Raw genomic sequence first — 23748 nt, forward strand, 5'->3', positions numbered from 1 at the left:
TATATATATATATATAGGAAATATCCGCTATAACTTACGTTAATCATAGTGCCACATCTAAACCGTCTTTATAAGGGGTGGCTTAGAAGCCGGGCCTACTGGGAAGCGCGGAGACTTCTGGACGAAGAGTTCCAGAGGTACCTCGAAGGTTCTCGAGATCGGAGTCGCCCGGCCGAGGATGAGTTGCTTCCATCATCCTCGTCACCGGCTCCGCCGGCTCTACCTAACTGAGACCAGTTAGAGGTTATACCTCCTCGTCGAACATCTTCACCTCTCCCTCGGATTCCTTCACCTCCCCCTCAAACTCCTTTACCTCCTCCTCGAACGCCTTCACTTCTGCCGCAAACTCCTTTACCTTCCCCTCGATCTCCGCGTTTTCGGATGCTTTGATGGAGCGAATCTTTCCCGATATTCCTCCGCTAACACCCGATTTGTCGGTCAATTCCATCCCAATTTGCCCCAGAGGAATTCCGTCCTCGACGAATTCCACGAACAGCGTGGAGTTCTTAGAGGAAATTCCTCCGCCACCACCTAGATTCTATTTCCGAGTCCTAGAGAGTGACACTTTTGAGTCAGTCAATTCCCGCGGACTACTACCGCATCTATCCTTGAGGGGGCCTTCACAATCGGCCCTCATTATTTCGATCCTGAAGAAATCCGCCATGTCATCACCGGTCAACATTCAAATTCCTGTATATCTGTATTTCTTCAGAATTCCGCCAATCCATATCTAATTCCGGTGAAATTCTTCTTTAATCTTTTCCCTCCTTCCTCCGTTTCTATTCATGAAATAGATTAAACAAAACCTGTGTCCGATTCCCCGACTACTCAACATACATAAAATGTATTATCGCTATCGAATAGACTGTTGCGTCAGTAACTGTAGCAATGTATAGATTAGTTATAATAAATATGACTATTATTATATAACCTTGTGTTTTTCTTATCTTTTGGTTAACGACAATAATGCTAGTAATTATTCTTCTCTTTCTCGTTATTTAATTTTAAAAACCCTAATAAAACCTCGTAATCATTAATTCTCGCTCTTTCAGAGATCGCACGTGGTCCATTCCCGAGTTAAAAGGATTCCCTGACTCGAAATTCGACCGATGATCGCACCGCTCGTAGGAAACAGGTGTCATAGAGTCTTTACGGGGCGTTGACATATTCCGAAGCGAGCAATAAAAAGGATGCGTTCGACTCGCGGTATTTGCCTCTGTGCGGATACCTGCGAGACAAAAGTCTGACCGTCCTTCCACACTCCATTCTTTCTATCCCCTCTCTTCTTTAAATCCATTTCCGGAGCTTGGACGTAACAACAGAATAGATTAAAGAGAGGTAGAACAGAGTTTGATAAAAGAAATATAGAATAGATAGAAGGATATAACTATATGAACGGAATGGAGAAAAAGAGAAAGAGAGGATAGATATGGGCAGGGAGAGGGAGGAAAGAGCAACAACAAAAGAGGGAATGGATAGAGAAAGAGCAGGAGGTACAAGAAGATTGAAAGAATTATAAAAGAGGAAAAGGGAGAAAATATAAATGAAAGAGGGAAGAATTAAAGCTTAGAAGTTTTTAAAAATAGTGGTAAAACAATAAGGTCACTTCCCTTGAAGAAGAAAGGAGAAAGAGAGGAGTTGAATAGTTTAACAGAATAAGGGAGAAAATGATACAGAAATTTAAAGAAGTAATGAGTGGGATAAGAGTAGAAATAAAAAAGAAATTAGAGAAATTTGAAGAGGAGATTAGGAATAAAGAGAAGGAGGAAAAGAGAAAAAGGAGTCAAAGAGGAGAAAGATGGATTAGGATTAGAGGAAAAGATGGAAAAGTTAGGGAAAAGGAAGGAGAGAAAGGGGAAGAAGAAATGGATAAGAAAAGAAAAAGATAGAAATAGAAAAAAAATGGAAGGCAAAAGAGAAAGAAAATAAGAAGAGAAACGTGGTAATTAAGGGATTGGGAAAAAGAAAAAGGGAAATGAGGGAGACAATGCTAAGAATACTGAAAGAGACAGGGGCGGATATCAAGATAGAGGAAGTAAGAAAGATAAGTAGTAATGAAATAGAAGGGAAGGGAATGGCAATGAAATTAGGAAATGAAGATCAAAGGAGGGAAGTGATACAAAAGAAGAAAAATTTGAGAGGGAGGAAGCTATGGATAGATGAAAATATAACGTGGGAGGAGAGAAAAATGGCGATTAAGAAGGATGACATAAAAGGAGGAAAAAAACAGAAAAAAAGTATGGATAAGATACAAGAAAATAAAAATAGAGGAAAAATGGTGGTATTGGGATGAAGAGGAAGGAATATAAAAAGATGAAAAGGGTAGGAAAAGGGAGATGGGAGATCAGGTGCTGAGAAAAGGGTTAGGGGAGGGGGGGGGCGAGAAACAAGGGAGGAAGGAGAACTAGTGCAGGCGAGGGGAGAAGGAAGTAGAAAAAGGGATGAGGGGCAAAAGAAGGTGGAAAGAGATGAGGAAGGTTGAAAGATAGCCTTTTGGAATATAGCGGGGATAGAAAATAAAGATAGAGAGATACTGAAAGATAGTGAACTTCTAGAAAGATACTGAAAAATGGAACGTAATGTTTTTAATAGAGACGTGGATAGAGGAGAAGAAAAATTGGAAAAGGGTGAAAGAAAATTTGCGAACAGAAATAACAAGAGAGAGAGAGAGAGCAAAAGGAGGGACAGTAGTGGGAAAGGGCTAAAATGAGAAAGAATGATAGAAATGAAGGGGAGAATAATAGGAGATTTGGTAGAATTAGGGAAAGAAAGATGGAGGATAATAGGTGTATATTTGATGGAGTAGAATAGAAAGATAGAGAAATTAAGGGGAGATTCTACTTTGGAGGGTCAAAAAATCAATTTTTTTTTACATTTTTTGCATCTCTAAAATGTGTAGAATATGCCTGTAAAAGGATTTTGCAATATTCAAAATTTTAAAGCAATTTATGACTTGTTGAACTGGATTTTGCATCGATCGAAAATCAAATGAACTCAACGGTATTATGCGCAAAACAAACATGAATCGAAAGAAGAAGAGTTCAAATGCAGCAAAATTTGTTCTTCAAATAGGAGGAGAAATTGACTTATAGGGCAAGAATCGCTGATTAAATTAAGTTGCAAAATATTGTTAACAAAAAAAGTAAATATTGTTATCATAAAGTAAAATTTTAAATGCGTTTTTCTTGAATTCACGTTTTTCAAACTAGCAGAAAATGTACAGCTTTAACCAATCATTCGATTGATATGAAGTTTTTTCTCACGTAAAATAGATAATTTTTATAAAGTCATAAACCTAGAAATGTTATAAATTTTCCAAAATAACTATTTCTTTGAACAGATTGAAAATGAAAAAAAAGTTCGTGAAAATTGACACTTAATTTCAAATGGTTGTCATTCTGTAAATTTTCAAATTTTTCAAATGAAATGAGATTTATGGCTCCACAAATTTAATATATTTTAATAATTTTATTGATTTTTTGTCTCAGATAAACTGTTGACAGTTGAGATTTCCCGCCAATTGGCCATGTACATGTTGCACGCTCTGACCCGTAGACTATAGCCGCAATTTTCTACATTTCTAAAAATAAAAAATTTTTTTGAATGTTAAAATATAAAAAACACAATGCAAAAAGCATTATTCCGATATCTCTTTCCTTTTCTTATGAAAAAAATTGGTAAAAAATACATAAATTTTGGATTAAAATCTTCTCTTAAGGGAATGGATGGAAGAGAAGAAGGAAGGAATTAGAACAATAATAGGTGGGGATTTTAATGCAAGGATTGGAGAGGAAGAAGGAGAAATCAAACGGGAGGATGAGGATGGAGAAGAAGGGAAGAGAAAATCAAACGATAAGTATTGTATATAAATACGGAGGAAAGGAAATTAGTAGAAAACTTGGAAGAAATGGGCTGAGTAATTTTAAGTGGCAATATCAGAGGAGATAAAGAGGGAGAATGGACTAATATAGGTGCCAGAGGACATACAATTATAGATTATGTATCAGTGAAAGATGAAAGTAAAGATAGGATAGAAAATTTTGTAGTAGGAGAAAAGATAGAATCAGATCATTAGCCAATTATAATAAAAGAAGGAAAGAAGAGAGGAGGTAATAGGAAAGTAAAGAATGGATGTAATAAAAGAGGGAAAGAAGAGAGGAGATAATAGAAAAGTAAAGAATGGAAGAATGAGCAGAGGAAGATGGGATGAGGAAGGAAAAAGGAGTTTGAAAAGAATCTGGGAGAAATAAAAAGGAAAGGAAAGGATAGAGAGAAAGAAAATAGATAGAGAGATGGAGATGGAGAAAAAAATAACAGTAGCGTTAAAAAAAGAGAGAGTAGATCAGGAAGAGAAGGGAAAGAGAGGTTAGTGGGAGGAGGAATGTAGTTACGTAGGCTGTTGGAAAAGTTTCTACAAACAATATGAAAAAAAACATATACAATTCGGTAAATGGTTTTATTGTTTTTCGAAGTATTTGCCTTTAAGATCGATACATTTTTGCATACGCTCGAACCAATTTTCGAAGCATTTTTTCTACTCTAAGGCTGCAACCTCAGATATCTGTGTACGAAATGTTTCAACAGCTGCTTCAGGAGACTCAAATCGCTTACCACGCATCTTATTTTTAATGTTTGGGAACAAAAAGAAGTTATTAGATGATAAATCAGGTGAATACGGACAATGAGTCATCAATTCAACATTATTATTGGCTAAAAAATCAACGGTTTGACGTGCTGTGTGACAGCTAGCGTTGTCATGATGAAGGATGATGTGACGATTTCGGTTTGTCCTACGTAATTCATTTATGACTTCTGGCAAACAAATTGTTGTATACCAATCAGTATTTACAGTCCTTCGATCCTCTAAAGCCACGGTTGTCACATGTCCGAAGAGACAAGTAATCATTTGCTTGGCAGCACTGCGTGAACGAATAACTTTTGTTGGTTTCGGTTCATTTTGAAATACTCGAACAGTGGATTGTTGTTTACTTTCGGGCTCATACGAATAGATCCATGTTTCGTCTCCAGTAACGATGTTGTAGACCAAATTTGACCGATCTCCGGTTGAAATTTTTGAGCATTTCTTTCCTCCATTTAACACGAGCCTGTTTTTGAGCTTCGGTCAAATTGTGTGGGATCCAACGACTGCAAAGTTTCCGTACGCTCAAGTGATCATGCAAAATCGTATGTATTGCTTTCATGACAATGCCTAAGGATGCCTGAATCTCGCGGTATTTTATACGCCGGTCTCGCTCAATCGTTTCACGCACAGCATCAACATTAGTGGCAACAACAGACGTGGATGGACGACCTTCACGGAATTTATTACTAAGAAAGGTACGTCCACGCTGGAATTCCGCAAACCAATTATAAACAGTCCTATTGGATAGTGCTTCATCCCCAAAAGCCAAATGAAGTCTATCGATGCATTGTTTCGGAGTTAGATTACATTTGTAATCGTAAAAAATCATTGCCCGAAAATTTTCACGCGAAATTTTTATTTTCTTACAAAATAACTTCTTTTAAAATACTATGCAAACAAAACTAGTTGGCTTGTTGTTGGGTACAAACTGTCAATTGAATTATAGGTTAAAAACGTCTAATTTTATGGATATGATAGCAGAACGTTGGCGCCACTGGAGGTACTAGATTGCAGAAACTTTTCTAGCAGCCTACGTTTATGAAAAAGAAAGTTTATGAAAAAGGCATTGAGAGATTGGAGAAAAGATAAGCAGGAGGGAAGTAGAAGAATTAAAAGTGAGTATAAGAGTATATGCATAAAGAAAAAAGAAGAAGAAAAGAGTAGGAGAAGAAAGGTGGGAGAGAGTAGTAGAGCGAAGACTCAGAGTAAGGTATGGAAATTGTGAATAGAGAAAGGAAAAAGAGTAGGAGAATAAATGAGGAAATTGAAATGGATAAGTAGAAGAAATATTTTATAGAGGTATTGGGGGGAATGAAACAAAGAGTTAGAATGGAATATTGTAAGGTAAAGGAAGGACAAGAAGAGAAAATAGGAGAAGAAGAAATCAGAAGGGCCCTAAAGAAAATTAAAGATAAAAAGGCTATAGGAGAGGATGAGATTTCGATGGAGATATAAAAATATAGGGGTAAGGGTATTGAAGATTGGGCAAGGGAGATGTGTAATAGGATGTAGAGAAGAGAAGGATGGCCGAAAGAGTGGAGGGAAGGAATAATTATATCAATTATTAAAAAAGGGGAGGAGAAAAGAGTGAAAGAATATAGAGAGGTTACTCTAATGCCTTTATATAGACTATATACGAGTATGTCAATATTAGCGGAGAGGTTGAAAAAAGAGATGGAAGACAAAAAGATTACAAAAGATAAATAATAAAGAGCATACAGCTACAGCAATAGATGTTAAACAAGTTATATACTTAAAATTCCAAATAAATAAGTAGACGTTTCGGTCAAGATTTGACCATTATCAGTACACAAAAAGATGACAAAAATGAAAGACTTACAAACGCAAGTCGGATGTTAAAATAAAAAATTACATAGAGAATTAATAAGCAAAAGGTACATACAATTACAGCCGAAATGATTGCAATTTAAAAGTTAAAATAATTTCTTTTCGCTTATAGTATGAAATAACAATATGAATAGAAGAGAGCTGTTACAATCTTCTGATAAAATAATCTGTTGCAATTTCTATTTTTCTTAAGAAACAATGAGAAGCTTTGTGTAAAGATATGGAATTTCCAAGTTCTATTACAAAACAAAAAATCTTTCCTTTATTTTCAAGATTATCAATACTATAACAGTTCGCGGAAAATTAATTTGAAATTGTGAAGTATCAAAACTTACCACGTATATTGTGGCACAAAATCATCAGTACGAATCGGAATATGTAAAAAACCTTTAGTACGATATTAAAAATTACTTTTGATAATAATGAAAAACCGTTTAAACCGGAGTCTATTTATACTATGAGAGGAAAGCAGAGGAAACCAAACATGGAAGGAGAAATGCTAACAGTGGGGAGAGGAGCTATTTCCAATGAGTGGAAGATAAATTTTAGAAAAACGTTCTGTGTCACTCTGCTTATTTAAGCCATTTTTTTGCCGTTTGATATGTATCATCTTCGAAACCAACCTTTTATAATAAGAACATTCTGAATCAAGAATTCTGGAGTTTTCCCAATCAATCTTGTGATTATTCTTCATATGACACGAGACAAGGAATTAGAAGGTTTATTTAAATCTTTAATGTGTTCTTTCAGTCGCGTGTTCAACTTCCTTTTTGTCTGACCCCACATAAGAATGATTACAATCCTGACAATTAATTTTGTAAACAACATTAAAAAGCTCTTCTTTTTTAATCTTGTCCTTGCCAGTTTTTATGAATGTGCTTATACTATTCATTGGTTTATATACTAAATCAAAATCAAATTTACTTATAAAGAATTTGAATTTTTCAGAAGTTTTTTTAAGGTAAGGAATGGTAAAACATTTTTTATTAATATTAGAAGAATTCGAATTAGAAATGACATTCTGTTCTTTAATTAACTCAACATTTTTTTTAAAGACAGAGTTTTTATCTTATTATTAATCGTTGTAAATAAAAATTTTAATGGGTATCCGTTGGAAAGTTTTGATTAGAGAAATGATATTGATATCATGGAATTTAGGATGGGAGAGGAATAAAATTTTGTCTAACAATTCAATTACAACACCCCTTTTATGTTCTATAAGATAATTATAATAGAAAAAAAGTTAAGATGTCTTCCGGAATTTGTAGGTTTTTTGTAATTGTCAAAAATAATTCTCCCATCCTCAATTAAAAATTTGATATCCAAAAAATTTATACCTCTATCATCACCATAATCGATAGTAAAATTGATACGTTCGTGTAAGAATTGGAAGAACCCAATATAGTATAATAAGATTATTCGGAGCCGCAAAAACAATGTCATCCACATAATGATAGTAAAATGGAATATGTGTGGTTAATGTATTAAATATATTGCATTCCAAATCCTGTTTTACCATATCCACTAAAATTGGAGAGAGAGGAGATCCCAACAAAAGAGATTTCAACAAAAAGATTATTCCAGAAAATCAGGTAGGATTTAGAAAGGACAGAGGAATAATGGACAATATACATATATGTATTAAAGTATTTAATTAATAGGCAATTAAAAAAAAAGACAGGGGAGCTAATAGCGGCCAAATCGCGTGTTACGTCCGATATCGCGATTCGGTCGAGGGAGCGTGATGGGAAGCGGATCCCCCATGGATCATATAAATTCGGGAGTGATCGATTCGTGAACCAATAACCCCTCGAGTATCAGAAGCGAAGGACAACGGTATGACATATTCAAATAAAGAATATGATGATGGCATTTGGTGAGAGCTACGGACAGCATTACCTAGCTGAAAGAAGATATGCGGAATTATATTCGCATCGATAAAGATATCCGTCGGCTTCCACCATACTTCAAGTAGCCCGAAGATTGCACGAATCTGGTAGTGTTCTCCCAAATAAACACGACACTGGCAGAGGTGCCGCAAAAAATTTGCGAAATACACAAAAAATAATTTTTGCTTTTAAACAAAAACCTGAAACAAGTATTCGGATTATTGCTTGAGAGCACGATTTATCATATTCAACTATACAGAGGATATTGAAAGAAGAAAAATTGCACGCATTTCATTACATCCCCGTGCAACATTTGAGAGAAGAAGATTATCCTCTAAGAAGAAGATTTTGCGGAAACTTTTTAAGAAAAGTAGATCGAGATCCCAGATTTCCTTCTCATGTAATATTTAGCGACAAATCGCTATTTACGAGAAGGAACATTAAATTCTCATAACATGCATTTATGGAGTGAGGAAAATCCAAGAATTACACGATTGAGGAACTTTCAAACACGTTGGATGATTAATATCTGGGCAGGAATTATGGGAATTGAAATATTAGGTCCTTATTCTCCCAGATATTTTAAACAGCGTAACATACGTCTTTTAAGAAATAATTTGTCAGATTTTTAAGAAGATATTCCATTACTAGAGAGGAACAAAATAATTTTTCAGCAAGACGGCGCTGGGCCACATAACGCCAGAATTATAACGGCTTATATGAACGAGCAGTTTCCGAGACGGTAGATGGGACGGTACGGGCCAATACAAGGGCAAGTCAATAAGTTCTTAGAAAATCTGTCAGAGGGCACTCGCAGTGTCATGTCACATTACTTTTTGACAGGTGGCATCTTTCAGCTGATTACTGTCAAATTTTGAGCGGAATTCATCGCGTGGTTTCATTTTTGTAGACGATTAAAGCGAACAACCTTTGTATTTTTTGCAAAATGGAAAAGAACGAGTTTCGTGCAGTGATCAAACATCTACATATGAAAGGTTTAACGCCAAAAGAAATCAAAGCCGAGTTGGATAATGTTCATAGCACATCTGCACCAGCGTTTGTGACTATATACAATTGGGTGAATTTAAACGTGGTCGTACATCCACATGATGCACGACCACGTGCACTGCTACGTCAGAAGTCATCGATAAAGTCCACGATATTGTTTTGACTGATCGACGAGTGAAAATGCGCGAGCTTGTTGAGGCCACAGGCATATCACATGGTACAGTAATTTCAATTTTGCACGAACAATTGGGTATGAAAAAGTTATCGGCAAGATGGGTGCCGCGTTTGCTCACTGTGGAGCAGCGACCGTATGACGATTTCAAAACAATGTTTGGAGATGTTTTAACGTAATCCAGACGAATTTCTATGTCAATTCATTACTGTGGACGAAACATGGATCCATTACTTTACATCCAAGACGAAGGAACAGTCAAAACAATGGACTTCAACGGGTGAACCAGCTCCGAAGAAGGCGAAGACCATGAAGTCGGCCGGAAAAGGTGGCCATAGTTTTTTGGGATGCAGTATAATTCATATCGATTACCTTTCGTCGAAGCAAACTATCAATGACGATTACTACGCAGTCTTATTGGACCGTTTCAACAACATTTTAAAGAAAAAACGTCCCCATTTGGCGAAGAAGAAAGTGCTCTTCCATCAAGACAATGCACGGGTTCACACGTGCCCAGCACCGATGGCCAAATTCAACGAATTTCGCTACGAATTGCTTCCCCATCCAGCATATTAGCCAGATTTAGTCTTTTGCGACTATTTTCTGTTTCCAAATCTGAAGAAATGAAGGAGGAAAGGGATTCACCACTAGAGAGCAGCTCATCGCTGAAACAAAGGCTTATTTTAAAGGGTTGGATAAATCATATTATTCGGACGGCTTGAAAAAGTTAGAGAATTGTTGGATCAAGTGTATTGAGCTGAAAGGAGACTATGTTGAGAAATAAAAATAAATCGATAAAAAAAATGTATTTTACTATGATTTTCTAAAAACTAATTGACTTTCCCTCGTACGTACAAGATTCTTCAGATCTCAATCCTCTGGATTTCTTTTTCTGGGGCTACTGCAAGGAGTTAATTTATAAAACGTTTCCTGAAGACGCAGAAGATCTAAAAACAAGATTGCGATATGCTATATGGGCTATCGAAGAGGATGTTATGGAAAATGTACAAAGAAATTTGTTGAGACGCATGCAAGCCTGCATTATGATGGATGGTGGTCATTTTAAACATCTTTTATAAAATTTTTTCTTTCGTCCTTTTCAGGACGTCTAAAGCAATCCGCTTTTTTCAGAGCGTTCAAAACAATCCGTTCTTTTCAAAACGATTGAAAGCAATCCGCTCTTTTTAGGGCGACTAATACATTTTTACCTGGAATATTTCTTGTAAGGTAAAATGAAAAGAGAAAAGAATGAGAGAAACGTGCGGGAAATATTAACTCTGCAAAAAATGAATAATATACAACATTATTTCATCGTTGATCTTTCATCGTTTACAATTGGAATTGTTACATTTTGAATTTTTGTGACGCTTCAATTAATTCACGTTGAACAGCGATACTTCAGTTCATGAAGTATCTTTCCTGGTCGTCTAACTTAATCTAACTTATCTTGGTAATCTAACTTATCAACCCGTAAAATTAATGCATTAAGTCGATAAATCAGATTATACTATGATTATGTGAATTTGCATTTGACTGTTCAACTATAACCAATAAAATTAGTGCGTAACAATAATGTGTATTTTTACACGCGGTTTTCGATTGCCAAACAATTAATCGACAGTAATCGATTGCTTGTTATCGTTGGATAAACGCATGTTGTATGTACATACGTTTCTTCGTATATATGTTGTGTGACAAGAACATGTGTTTCTTCGCACGATTTTCGGTCACTATTAAATAATTAATCGGCAGTGATTGATAGTGATTAATTCAATTTTATTAATAAATTTCTCATTTCCTTAAACGAGTGAATAATGGATCGCATAAATATACAGTTAGTGTTGTGCGTGATTATTTAAATTTATTAAAAGAAATATTTAATTGTGTGGAAATCCATTGTTTGGAATTCTATCGGAAAATTCATCGAAATTTTAGCCTTTCTCATGGAAATTTGGAATTATTAAATTATCTTGACATGGTAAGTGAAAGAGTGAGTGACTGAGTGAGTGAGTGAGTGAGTGAGTGAGTGAGTGAGTGCGAGAGAGAGAGAGAGAGAGAGAGAGAGAGAATCCTGCATTCCTAATTTGAGATATTTCTTTTTCAAAAATGTACTAACGTGTGTGCGTGTACTATTGTGTGAAACCATTAAGTTGATCACAGCAATCGTCTCGCGTAAGCACTCGCGTCTGACGGTCAGTTACATCGTCTCTGCCTATCTCTTGTATTTGACCCGTGATTCGCTAACTATTTCTCTTAATAATTCAAAAACTAAGCATCCGACAAAATTTTCGAAGAGGAAAAATCTCAGAATTAACTCGAGAATACGACATTTTAAGGGCAAAAGTTTATTTTGAATCACTCTGTATAGGGAAAAAATGAGGAAAAAAGGAAGAAGTGAGGAATTAGTTTAAAAGGGATTAGAAATAGTGAGGGATTTAGAAAAAAAATTTAAAATAGAAATGGAAAAAGGAGAGTAATTTTGAACCGTGAAGAGAATAAGGGCTGCCCACTAAGTCCACATTTAATATATCGATAGCGGACATTGAAGAAGAGATGAGGAAGGGAAAGTGAGGAGGAGTGAAATTAGGAGAAAAAAAGTGTATACATTGGCGTATGCAGACGATATTGTGATGTTAGCAGAGAAGGAGGAAGATATGAGGAGTACGTTAAGCAGGTTAGAAAGATATTTAGACGAGAAAAAAATTAGAATTAAATAGGGAGAAAACAAAAATTCTGAAGTTTAGGGAGGGAGGTAAAAGGATGAAGAAGAGAAAGTGGTGATGGAAGGGTAAGAGGTTAGAGAAAGTGAAATAGTTTAAATACAATATTTGGAATTTATGATGAAAAAGAACGGAGGACAAAAGACACACATAAAGAAGAGGATAAGGAAAGGGGCAGCATTGGTCACGTATGGGGGATAGGAAAGATGAGATTTGGAAAGGATTGGGGAAAAAGAATGTGACTTTTTGACATTGGTATAGACGATAATGAGTGATGGAGTGGAGATTTGGGGATGGAAACAAAGAGAAGAAATAGAGAAGATATAAGAGAGATATTTAAGATGGATAATGGGGATAGAAAGAGGCACACCGGGATATATGATAAGAGAGGAAATAGATAGAGATAAATTAAAGGGAAGAGCAAGAGTAAGAGCAATGGAAATTCGAGAAAAGACTGGGAGAAGGTAAAGGAGGGGAGCTAGTGAGAAAATGTTGGAAGGAAAAGAAAAAGAGAAGGAAAAAAGGAAAAGAGATGGAAAAAAGAAAAAGAAGATTATTTTAGGGAAAGGGGAAAGGAATGAAAGAGGAAAGGAGGATAAAGGGGAGAAACTAGTAGAGAGAGAAAAAGAATTACAGAGAATAGAAAGATAGGAGAAAATCAAGAATTCAAAATATAATCGTTGGTATGGAGGAATTAAAGGTAAAGGAATACCACAATATCTGAAGAAAGGGCAGAAGTAGATGGAAAAGAATTATCAGATTTAGAATGGGGAATGAAGTAAAGAGTAGGAAATATTGGGAAGAAGAAGAAAAGAAAAAATAGGCTTTGTAAAAGTGAAGAAGACTCTTAGGAGAGATGTAGGGTATGGAAAAAAGGAGGAGGATTGTGACAAGACAGAATCATAGAGATGTTAGGAAAGAGAAGGAAAGAAGAAGCACGGATGAAAGAAGTGGAGAAAGAAAGAGAGGAAGAAGAAAGAGTGAGCAGAGGAAGCAGAAATGAAAGGGAAGGAGAGAAAGAGGGAAGGAGAAAGAAAGGGGGAGGGGAGAAAGTCAAAAAGAGGAAGAGGGTGAGAGTATGTGTGGAAGCGGAAGTCCAACCATATGTTATATAAGCGGTGAAAAATTGTAGAATTGTGTAGTGGTATAATGTGTAGAGTAATAAAATATATTAGAATAAGTAAACAAATGTTAAAATAGAGTAAAGTATAAGGCAAGAACAAGCTTAACGAGCGTGGAGAGAGAGAGAGCAGCGATAGAATATAAGATGGAGATTGATTATAAGATAAGCGATAGTATATAAGAAGAGAGAAATGTAAAGAGAGACGTAAAGCGGTGTAGATTTAAAGATAGTTAAGATAATTGTAACCTTGTGGGGAACAATAAATTCTATTTTATTCTACTGCGGAGTTTATAATTTTAAAACCATAAAGAAATCTATAACCTATACTATTTTTCTGAATATTATTTGCTTATAATTTACAAGAAAACAAAATAAATGTTAATTAATGATTTGCGTGAAAATAAAGATAAAAGCAAAAATTAAAATTCTAGGAAATTTAGAAAAAAATAATTTTCCAATAATATTTATCTACAAAAATGATATGAAAACAAAGTCGAAGGTTTAAAAATTTTTAAAAAGAGAAAATTTTATTACTTTTTTAGATGCTATCTACTCATAATTTGCAAGAAATATAGAATAAATGTCAATTAAAAACTTTTGGTGAGAATCAAGGTAAAAGCAAAAATAAAAATTCTAGGAAATTCAAAAAGGTTATTTACCAATAATACTTACTTAGATGCAAAAACAAAGTCGAAAATTTAAAATTTAAAAAGAAAAAGATCATTTATATTTTTCTGAATACTATCAGCTCATAAGTTGCAGGAAATGTAGATTAAACGTTAATTAAAATTGTTTTATTACTGCGTTTGGAAAAACTGCAGAAAAGGGGAGCAACCGCCGACGACCTTGATCTTGACATATGTTGTCAAGGTCATGACTCTGAGCAACCCCTAACAAGTTATTCGTTAAAAAGTTATTAACAAAAAAAGTTTGAAAAAATAACGTTTTATTTCTGCTATTATGTAATATTACAAACTATCTTATACCCTTCCTTGCTTACGTAATGACTTTCCAAATGAAGCGTGAAGATAGAATGGGAGTCGCTTTGCGTGGAAATTGTGTGTCCCCAAATAAGGTGGGGAGGTGGGATGGGAGTCGCTTTGCGTGGAAATTGTGCGCCTCCAAGCAGGGGGGAAAGTAGGGTGGGAGTTATTTCGCGTGGAAGTCATGTGCTCTCAAGCAAGGGGAAAGTGGGATGGGAATTGCTTTGCGCGGAAGTCATGCGCCTCTAAGCAGAAATAAAACGTTATTTTTTTAAGTTTTTTTTCGTAATAACTTTTTAACAAATAACAAGTGACGGCTAAAATTTGTTGAAGGTTGCTCAAGGTCATGACAACATATGTCAAGGTTAAGGTAGTCGGCAGTTGCTCCTCTTTTCTGCAGTTTTATCCTACGTTTTATTACTTTTTGCGTGTTTTTTTTATTTTGTTTTTTGAATATCTGAAGATAGCACAATCATGATGCCAAAACATGTAACGTAATGTAATTTGTTGCTAAATATATTATAGTCAAAAATTAAGAACACATGTACAGATTTTAAACGGTTTACATTATATATTGTACATTCATTGTTCAAATTTGACTCTTATATGCTTTTCTATTTTTTTTATATTATTATTAATTAAAAGTTTTGCATGACAATTAAGGTAAAGACAACAGTGGGAATTTCAGTAAAAGTTATTTATTCTGATTCAAGTAATAATATGAAGGTTTCTCTAATCTATATATCTAATATATCATATTTATAATAGCTTTAATTCTCCTTCAAAAATTATTACATGAAAATTATTGTCACAAAATTTACTTAACTTTAGTAATATATATGTATCATTTGTAAAAAAAATTTGCATTGACTGGTGCCAAGTTAAATTCTACTGCCTTCTTATTTCAGCCTTCTAAAAAAAAGTAATATCTAGTAATATTTATCTTTAAAAATATTTTTATTACAGATGACCATCGACGTGATATTTAACTTGATATTTTTATATTATATACTGTTATAAAACGATGAGAGTGGTGCTGGGATTTTTTTAAATCTACTTTGTAGATTTACTTAACCCTAGTGATATGTATCTATTATTGATATAAAAGTTTGATCAGCAACTGGCGCCAAATTAAATTCTGTTAATGCAATGTAATGTTAATTTTCCAGATAGCCAAGTCTGTAGAAAGTAGATTTTTTAAATATCTGCTACACACTATGCCAACAAAATAACAACAGAATTAGTACATAATACTGTTGATAGACTGTTAGAAAAAATGTAACAGAATCTGCAAACGGCAGATAATGTCAGCAGGATCTGCTCAATTTCTGCTAACAATTTGCCTTCACATTATATTATAGGCGATGTTAACACAAGCTTAATGCGGACGCAGTTGATGGCAGACTACTCGAATCTGCTGAACAGTTTGCTAGAAGATTGCAAACATTTTGCTATCTGAGTTATTATTAATATAGACGACTATTGTCGTTACATTTATTAATAAACCTAAAAAGAAAGTCATAGTAACTTTAATAGTATATAAACTTACCTTTTTTAAAAAAAGGTAAAGAAAGCACTAACAGTGCGTGCTTTTCGAAAAGAAGCATTTTTATATTTATATTTGTAAAACCTAAATAATACGTATTGAAAAAAAACTGCTGTATTAAATTAAAAAATAAAACTCAAGTGGTACTCAATATCTGTAGTAACTATTAGCACAACAAAAATACAAATAATTTCATTACATAATAATTTAGAAGGAAACTGTTCAAAGCTACCCCTACTCTCCCCTATAATAAATAAAATATTTTTAATTTAATTAAGCGTATTTGTGTAAAATTATTACAATATATCAGGCAGATAAAAAATTTCGCTGTTGAACAGTCTCATGAGCATGCTCTCTGTTACTTTCGAATACTATTAATCGTAGCTTGGTTCAAGAAAGAATTAGAAATTTTTGCTTTGCAAGCGTAAAACCAGGTGGAGTTATATTTTGAGCTCCTTAAAACGCAAAAATCGTACATGTGGACAGTGGGCGCAGATAGGATTGAACCCAGATTTACAGATTATCGCTCGGTGCGAGTCAATCGCACCGAGCGATAAGCCACTCGATGTTTCAACGTCAGGCGTTCATGCGATAAAGATCATATAATTTATATTTCTTATTTCAACATGTACTTCCAATCTTCTCTTATTTCTTGTTTATAACCTCTCTAATCATAATTAAATTATGACATCGTATGTATCCACATTACCGTTAACTTGATGGTATATACATATATAATTTTTTATAATTTGACGTTAGCCATTCTCGTCATAGACCGAAGAATTGATTTACAGTACGAGTTTTATAATATGGATTTTAACGTATATTATGACTGTCTACTGACACTGTAGAGGAGTATTATGTGACATTTGTGGCGTTTGTATGTAAGATGAGATCCTTTAACAATTTGGTCTATTATATTAAACTTATGTAATTTTTTTGAGTTGCCAAGAAGAGCTAAATTAAGTCTGAAACGTACGTGCTGTATATATGTATACCTATCTCATAAGAAATGGAATAATAGAATAAATTAATCGTCATTATCTTCTGCTCGTTTAAATCTGTCGACCTTACATTTTAATAATAAATTATTAAATGAAAAAGATTTACAATGATTTACCATTATTGTTTGCAAGAGAAGATCTTAAGTGAATCAGTCTATTCATCGGTAATTCGCTTAAACTGCGAATCTCATTCAGATATAAAGATGATTGATCTCCAGATGCCATTTTCAAAATGTAATATGTATAAAGTATTAACAAACTGTAATACATACCTGAATATTCAAAAATTTGAGGTTATTAAGATATAAATATTAAAATATAAGTATTTGCACTTACTCTGTCTCTCTTTCTCTCTCACTTTTTTATTCTTCCTCTCTCTCTTTCTCCTTAATTTTTATTATATTAACATGTTATAATATATCTTATTTCCAATATGTAATATAGTAGAAAAACGGACACTTATTTAAATATTTTAATTTAGAATAGCAAAAATTAAACAATTATATAAAAAACACTTTTTATACCTTTTCTTCAAATACGATGATGACAGCTATGTAAATTTGAAATGTCTTAGTGCTTTAGTCAACTTTTTACTGGCTTCTGATAGAAACGCGACTAAATCGTACTGTGAAACACGGATGCCGTTTTCTTACGCTTGGCTGACGAAGCAAGAAGAGTGACAATCGCATAGGTGACCCAACAGGGGCTTGTCGCGAAGACGCAACGGAATAAAAGTATAATTAACACAAAACCCGTTATAATCTGTTTTACAAAGATTCTTGGTAGTAGTCTCATTGTCAGTATTGTTGAATAGTTTGATTCGACAAAATGTCCAGCGTTTCGTGTTTTCTCTTTTGTATTCTTTGGATAACTGTATTTGACAAAGTGCAACTTACAAATACCGAAGGTGAGTTTATTTTTTTTCCGAAGAATTAATTTTTTGTTGTAAATCTCAGCTTTAGTATTTGTGTGTGTGTGTGTGTGCGTGCGTGTGTGTATGTGTATGTGAGCTGATAAATTTTTAAATAAATTGTTATAAAAACAATTGTATACTTTTAATTTCACAATCAGATGTTCTGGATAAGATAAAGGCAGGATTACAGCATGCAAGTAACTATCTAGAGACGGCTAAAGACATTGCCGACTTGGTGTCTAAGAGTTTAGGTCATAAGGAAAAACGCAGAGAAAACGGAAATAATAAAAAACAACCGTTTGGTCCTTCAAATTTTGTTTCTGCATTCTTTCGACTCATTGGATTTGATTCGCAAAAAATCGCAGCAATCGCAGTCAATAGTGTTGTATTTCTTGCACAAATGGTAAAGATATATGTGATGAGATATAAATTATTTACATTATACAGCAGTAATATTTTTTTATATTCATAAACTTTAAGATGTTTTGATTATTTATTTTGACAGATAAGTACGCTTTTTGGACTGAAATCGTCGCAAAGTAACATTTCCAGAAGCATGGACAACGAAGAATTGGCATGGGATCCGTTAAGATTTACTTTAGAAAATAAAAATAAAAATGTAAGTTGTTATAAATATGAAATATTATATATGTATTAAGAGTGTAATTTAGTTTTGAGGATTTTTTTTCTATCAAAAACTGATTTATTTAAAAAACAATTTAACATATCACGTAAACATTTACTAATTTTGTAACGATTTTAACATTTAATTCTCTGGCAAGTTCTGAAGTGGATTGTGCTGGATTTTCATCCAATAATGCTTGCAAATTTGCATTTTCCTTTGCCGTTAATATTGAAATCATCACTTTTAAATTGACAGAAATAATATTCGTATTTCTTAATTGATGGAACAACATCACCATAAATTTCTATCAAAATTCTATGATCTTGAGCTGCCGTTTTCTCCTGATTAATAAACAAAAGCAACGCATGTCGAAAAAGATTTTTAGGAAATTGCATTTTTTTAATGGTATAAACACGATGTTTACTGCGTTTATTATTACTAAATGGTTAAATATCATAGAGTAATATTAAAGCATTAAGAAATAATAGCTGTGATTGAAATGTCTTCGACAGCACTGACATTAAGTGTCATTTCTTATAATATATGTATTATAATATATGTATTATTACACACGAATTAGTGTTGAATCATATTGGTATTTCCTTACATTATCGTATTATTAGTGTGTGTCAGCTCTTGCAAAACCCTTAAAATTAAATCACACTCCTAATAAAAGAGAGAGATTTCAATTTTGATTTAAATAATAAATGAAAAAGTTATATAAAATTAATATTAATTAAAAATATTAATATTTGAACTTTTTTACTTTAATTACATATACGCGTAATTGAAATATATTTAGAATTAAAATATATCCATAAAACACAAATTTTTAAAATTATATTTAATAGGTTCGAAATTTAGTTGAGCAAGCAAAGAATCCGAATTTACCAAATCAGTTGATAGCGAGAATGACTGGCTCTGATTCTGCTTGCATTCGATTATTACTATGCAAATCATCTCCAATCATAAAAGCAGTGCAAACATCTCTTAATAATAAATTGCAGAATTATATGCATCGAATGATTGCGTGGTTACCATCTAAAAAGGATTTTGAAGCAAACAGCGACGAATGTGAAGAAAATCATATCGATTGTCGTTTATTTTTGTCATCATAATTATAATTAATTCAACTTATGAAAACAATAAAATATTATATATGAATTCTAAATACATGAATTTTAAATCTATCTTTTCTTTCTCTCTTTTATTATTAATATGGATTAATATATTATAATTTGTCTACTGTGTGTTATGTGTAATTATATAATTAATCTGTATTAATAAATTACTGACATACGCACAATGTTGATTATATCAATTTTAATAAACTTAACTTTATATAACAATAACAACCGAAATATAAAAATTGAACAAAATAGTATGTATACATATATAAATATAATTGTATACTTTATAAAGATTATCTACTATGTATTGCTCGTATTTTTCGTGTATTAATATTAAAAATTCTCATTAAGTTACTATTAATGTTTGTTTTTATTAATGTATGACATAACAGTAAATTGTAAAAGTTCTTTATGTTATTCCATATGATATCTTGCATTTGAAATATACACATACATTTCTTATACACATATTCATAATTTATCATAATTTATTCATCTCATAATTTATCTCAAATTCGAAAACCGTTGTTAGCGATTTAAAATATTATTTTTCTAAGAGAGAGAGTTGTACTTATAATTAATTATAAATACATACAATTTAAATAAGATAATATTCTAGTTATATCTATATTATAGTTTTATAGTTTCAAGTTTTAAAATTTTAAGTTAATATAGAAATTATATAAAGTATAATTATTTAATCTACTAGACATTAAACTTACATTCCAAAGTATGCTTGAAGTAAATTGTCAATTAATTTATCTCATATATCTAATGATCACGATATTGTAATAGAATTTATAAACGCTATATGTTTACATGTTATAGCCTTTCTCTAAAAATTGATTATAGTCAATATATTAGAATGATCGTCATTGAAAATTTAATCGATCAAGAACATTTGGCATATATTCAACTTATTTAATATATAATTTACACGTCTTATAGATTCAATACAATATCTGTTATTTACTAATCAAGAGAAAGTTTTGGCATTTGGCTGATTAAGTAGAGATATTTTTATAAGATTATACGCGATCTTGCTAAAAATATTTTACGAAGAATAACAATGCTTTGAAAATTTCTTTTTTGCACCCCATGCAACATACGAGTAAACATTAAAACTTTGATTTAATTTAGAAATAATTTAGGAGTAACAAACTAAAAAAATTTGCAAAGTGTTCTATAAAGTATTACAATGAAACATTATTTACGTATTTACGTTTTTGATTCAAGTTTCATAAAATTATAATCAATAATTAGAATATCACTTGCAAGTCATTACGATATATACCATACATTTTTGTTGAACGCAGTTAAGAATGTTATGCTAATACATACATACATACAATGATATAAGGATTATATTTTATATATTACAACATGGTTATATATTAATTGAAAAATCATCATTATAATATTGTATCGCACTAATAGCGTCAAAATCTTGAAATATTTATTTACAAGAGAGACTACTTATCAGATATTCATAAATATGCACACATGCATCAACCCTGTATTATTCATTTACAAATCTTTCACATACAATATAAAATATAAAAATAATCAAAAGCTTCAAAGTGTTTATTATCCACAGATCTATTAAATATACAAGTAATTAAGTGTACATAAAACATTCAAAACAAATGGAAGATGAAAATGAAAACTAAACTTTGTGATATAATTCTGTGTTTTTAATTTTTTGTATAATAATTTTGTAATATTTTTTTTAAAGAATTAAAAAAAAAGTAAAAAACAAAAATTTTCAGGCGTAATATTTTATTTAAATTGGTATACCACATAAACATTTCTATATTATATTTCTTGTGCATATTACGTATATGTATACAGTATATGTATACAGTCTCGATCTCTATATGTGTATGATAAACAGAGCCGAGACTAGACATTTTGGCGTCCAAGGTAAAAGGCAAAATTTAATAAAGACTAATATTAATTAATGATATTTAATACTATCTAATTTAATAGGAACATAATCATTTTCTAATTTCATATTAATTTAATACATAATCACATATACAGATGTATACGTTATACACATAGCACAGATTATGTGTATATGCGTATGTTACAAATACATAATCACAAGACCACAAAAAATTTTTTTTAAATAAATAAGAGTTGGTGTTTCTTATATTATAAATTTTGAGTCACTGAATTCAAATTTATAGGCCGGCTTTTTTGCTTTATCATGTTTTTTAGATAATTTTTAGAGAAAAATGATGGAAATCGAAAAAAAATTTGAGAAAGAACAAAAATAAATGTGACATTAAAATGCGATTGTAGAATTTGTAGATTGTAGATTTAAATTTATTTTGATAAGATAAAAAAGTACAAAAAATAGAAAAAATTTTTATTGCGTTACACATGCAATCAGTGGCTCGACCGTTGAACTTTGAGTGGAAGATATAGTCGTAAGCGTCATCTTAGAAATTGACTCAAAAATTGCATCTGGTACCACTGCTTTATTGTAAGCTGCCCTAATAGTATAGCTGGAGTCTCAAAATGATGTAAAGTATTAAAAAATATTCGTTTAAAATTTAAAAATATCTGCATGTAAAAGTGGCAAAACTAATCAATCTACTAACTTTCTAATTTATTAAACTTGCATAATTTATCTTTCAAAAGTAACAAAAAGTAATTAAAAACCATTTCTGAAAGAATTTCTATAATACTCACGCAAATCGCCTGACTGTTTGTCGTACAATGCTATTTTAATTAATTTGTTTTATGATGTGTTAGGCTACAATCTTGGCTACAATACATGATATTATTAATAAAATAAATTTTTTTTTATTTCTTGCGCTTTGTTTAACGACACACATAAGTTATTTGTGTCCATGCACTTTCTTACATTCTTATTTCTCATATAGGGTAACTCCGGCAAATACGCCGCGCTGGGATTTATGCCGCAAAAGTCAGAAAAAATAGAAGGAGTAAAGGTAATTTTCCCGTAATTACTCTCTATTACATGCCTTTATGTTATATTAGTATAGTGCTATAATTTCAGTTTCTTACTGTTAATATTAATGAAATTATTGTGAGTTTGAATCGATTTATCACTGTGTAGTACTTTTTTTAAGTAGCATCGTCATAAATTATAATCTACATAAAATGATTATTGTAGGACGTACAAAAGACTTAATGGTTATTTCGTGATACATGAGTGTAGAGGAATAATAAAGCATGTTGTATAACAAGATACAAGTACTTTGCTCTTGTATTCTTTGTTTAATTTGTTGTCTTGTATATCCCACCTGTTTGGGATGTACGGTATTTTTAGCGGGCGGGATTTATGCCCAAAGCATACAAAATGCGCAGATTGAATTCAGTGCACTAAATGCAATAAACGCATTACATGAAATATGTACCTCATGTCATAACACTTGTAATACATGTGAAAAGATTGTAATTATTATTTATTACTTCATATTTATCATTCTTATTCTTTAATAAAACTTTATAAACGCATTTTATAAGTTATTGTGTCATTTTATGTCTTATTTATATGCATTATTTGTAAATTTTTCATGAACCGTACATACTCCTCTCCCCCTATGAGTGGAGATATATCTCACCTCTATCGAATATATGGCAAAAATGCAAGGGTTTTGAAAACTTTTTTAAAAAAGTTCATTTTTTAATACGAAATATAAATATTTCAAATTTCTAATATTTTTTCTATAATAGTAGACAGCACAAAGTTTTTACTGATATAGTACGTTTACTTTAAACATAGTAAATAATACTTAGGTCGGTTGATCTTTTAGTAAATTTTACCTGTTGAGTAAGTGGCAAGATTATCCAATCGCATGCGCGGATTACTAAATTTACCTCATAGGTAAAATTAAGTTTTAATAAATTAAATTTTTAATAGGTGCAGTGTATATACCGGAGTTATCCTACCTGACTCTATGCCACCCTAACTTTTTTTCCAACATCTATGTAGCAGAATAGTAGAGACCCAAGATGTGTAATTTTTACAGAATTTTTCGAGCATTTTAAAAACTTTAATATCGAGTCGGATACAAATGATTCATGTGTGCCATTCAAAGGTTAACTTATCAAAATATATTTAAATTAGTTCTACAACCATTCTTTAATGTCATAATTATTTTTACACT

General features: G+C 32.2%; 2 protein-coding genes across 10 annotated transcripts in view; one reads left to right on the top strand and one right to left on the bottom strand.

Annotated features, from left to right (window-relative positions):
* The window catches only part of LOC108749577, a 27188-nt gene extending 10025 nt beyond the window's left edge, over window positions 1–17163 (bottom strand). Inside the window, exon 1 of the mRNA XM_018488358.1 lies at window positions 17052–17163. Within this exon, the coding sequence (XP_018343860.1) occupies window positions 17052–17160 (109 nt within the window). The 5' untranslated portion in view covers window positions 17161–17163. The remainder of the gene's footprint in view (window positions 1–17051) is intronic.
* LOC108749575 lies at window positions 16592–19611 on the top strand. Of its 9 annotated transcripts, XM_018488353.1 has the most exons (7): window positions 16592–16724; window positions 16876–16906; window positions 17543–17669; window positions 17750–17842; window positions 18007–18251; window positions 18354–18467; window positions 19325–19611. In XM_018488353.1, the coding sequence occupies exons 4-7, from the start codon at window positions 17764–17766 to the stop codon at window positions 19589–19591; spliced, it is 705 nt and encodes a 234-aa protein (XP_018343855.1). In that variant the 5' UTR covers window positions 16592–16724; window positions 16876–16906; window positions 17543–17669; window positions 17750–17763; the 3' UTR covers window positions 19592–19611. The 9 variants fall into 9 exon arrangements, with proteins under 9 accessions (XP_018343855.1, XP_018343851.1, XP_018343853.1 ...); XM_018488349.1 differs by lacking the exon at window positions 16876–16906 and having other exon boundaries at window positions 16592–16815; window positions 17510–17669; XM_018488351.1 differs by lacking the exon at window positions 16876–16906 and having other exon boundaries at window positions 16592–16815.
* Window positions 19612–23748: the final 4137 nt, after the last annotated feature.

The sequence above is a fragment of the Trachymyrmex septentrionalis genome, unplaced genomic scaffold, assembly GCF_001594115.1.
Source record: "Trachymyrmex septentrionalis isolate Tsep2-gDNA-1 unplaced genomic scaffold, Tsep1.0 scaffold30, whole genome shotgun sequence".
Lineage (NCBI taxonomy): Eukaryota > Metazoa > Arthropoda > Insecta > Hymenoptera > Formicidae > Trachymyrmex > Trachymyrmex septentrionalis.

Coding starts and splice junctions, on each gene's coding strand:
- LOC108749575 (XM_018488349.1), top strand. CDS start 17,764: ATGTCCAGCGTTTCGTGTTTTCTCTTTTGTATTCTTTGGATAACTGTA. Junction 18,252..18,353: donor TTGTATTTCTTGCACAAATG/GTAAAGATATAT, acceptor TTATTTTGACAG/ATAAGTACGCTTTTTGGACT. Junction 18,468..19,324: donor TAGAAAATAAAAATAAAAAT/GTAAGTTGTTAT, acceptor TATATTTAATAG/GTTCGAAATTTAGTTGAGCA.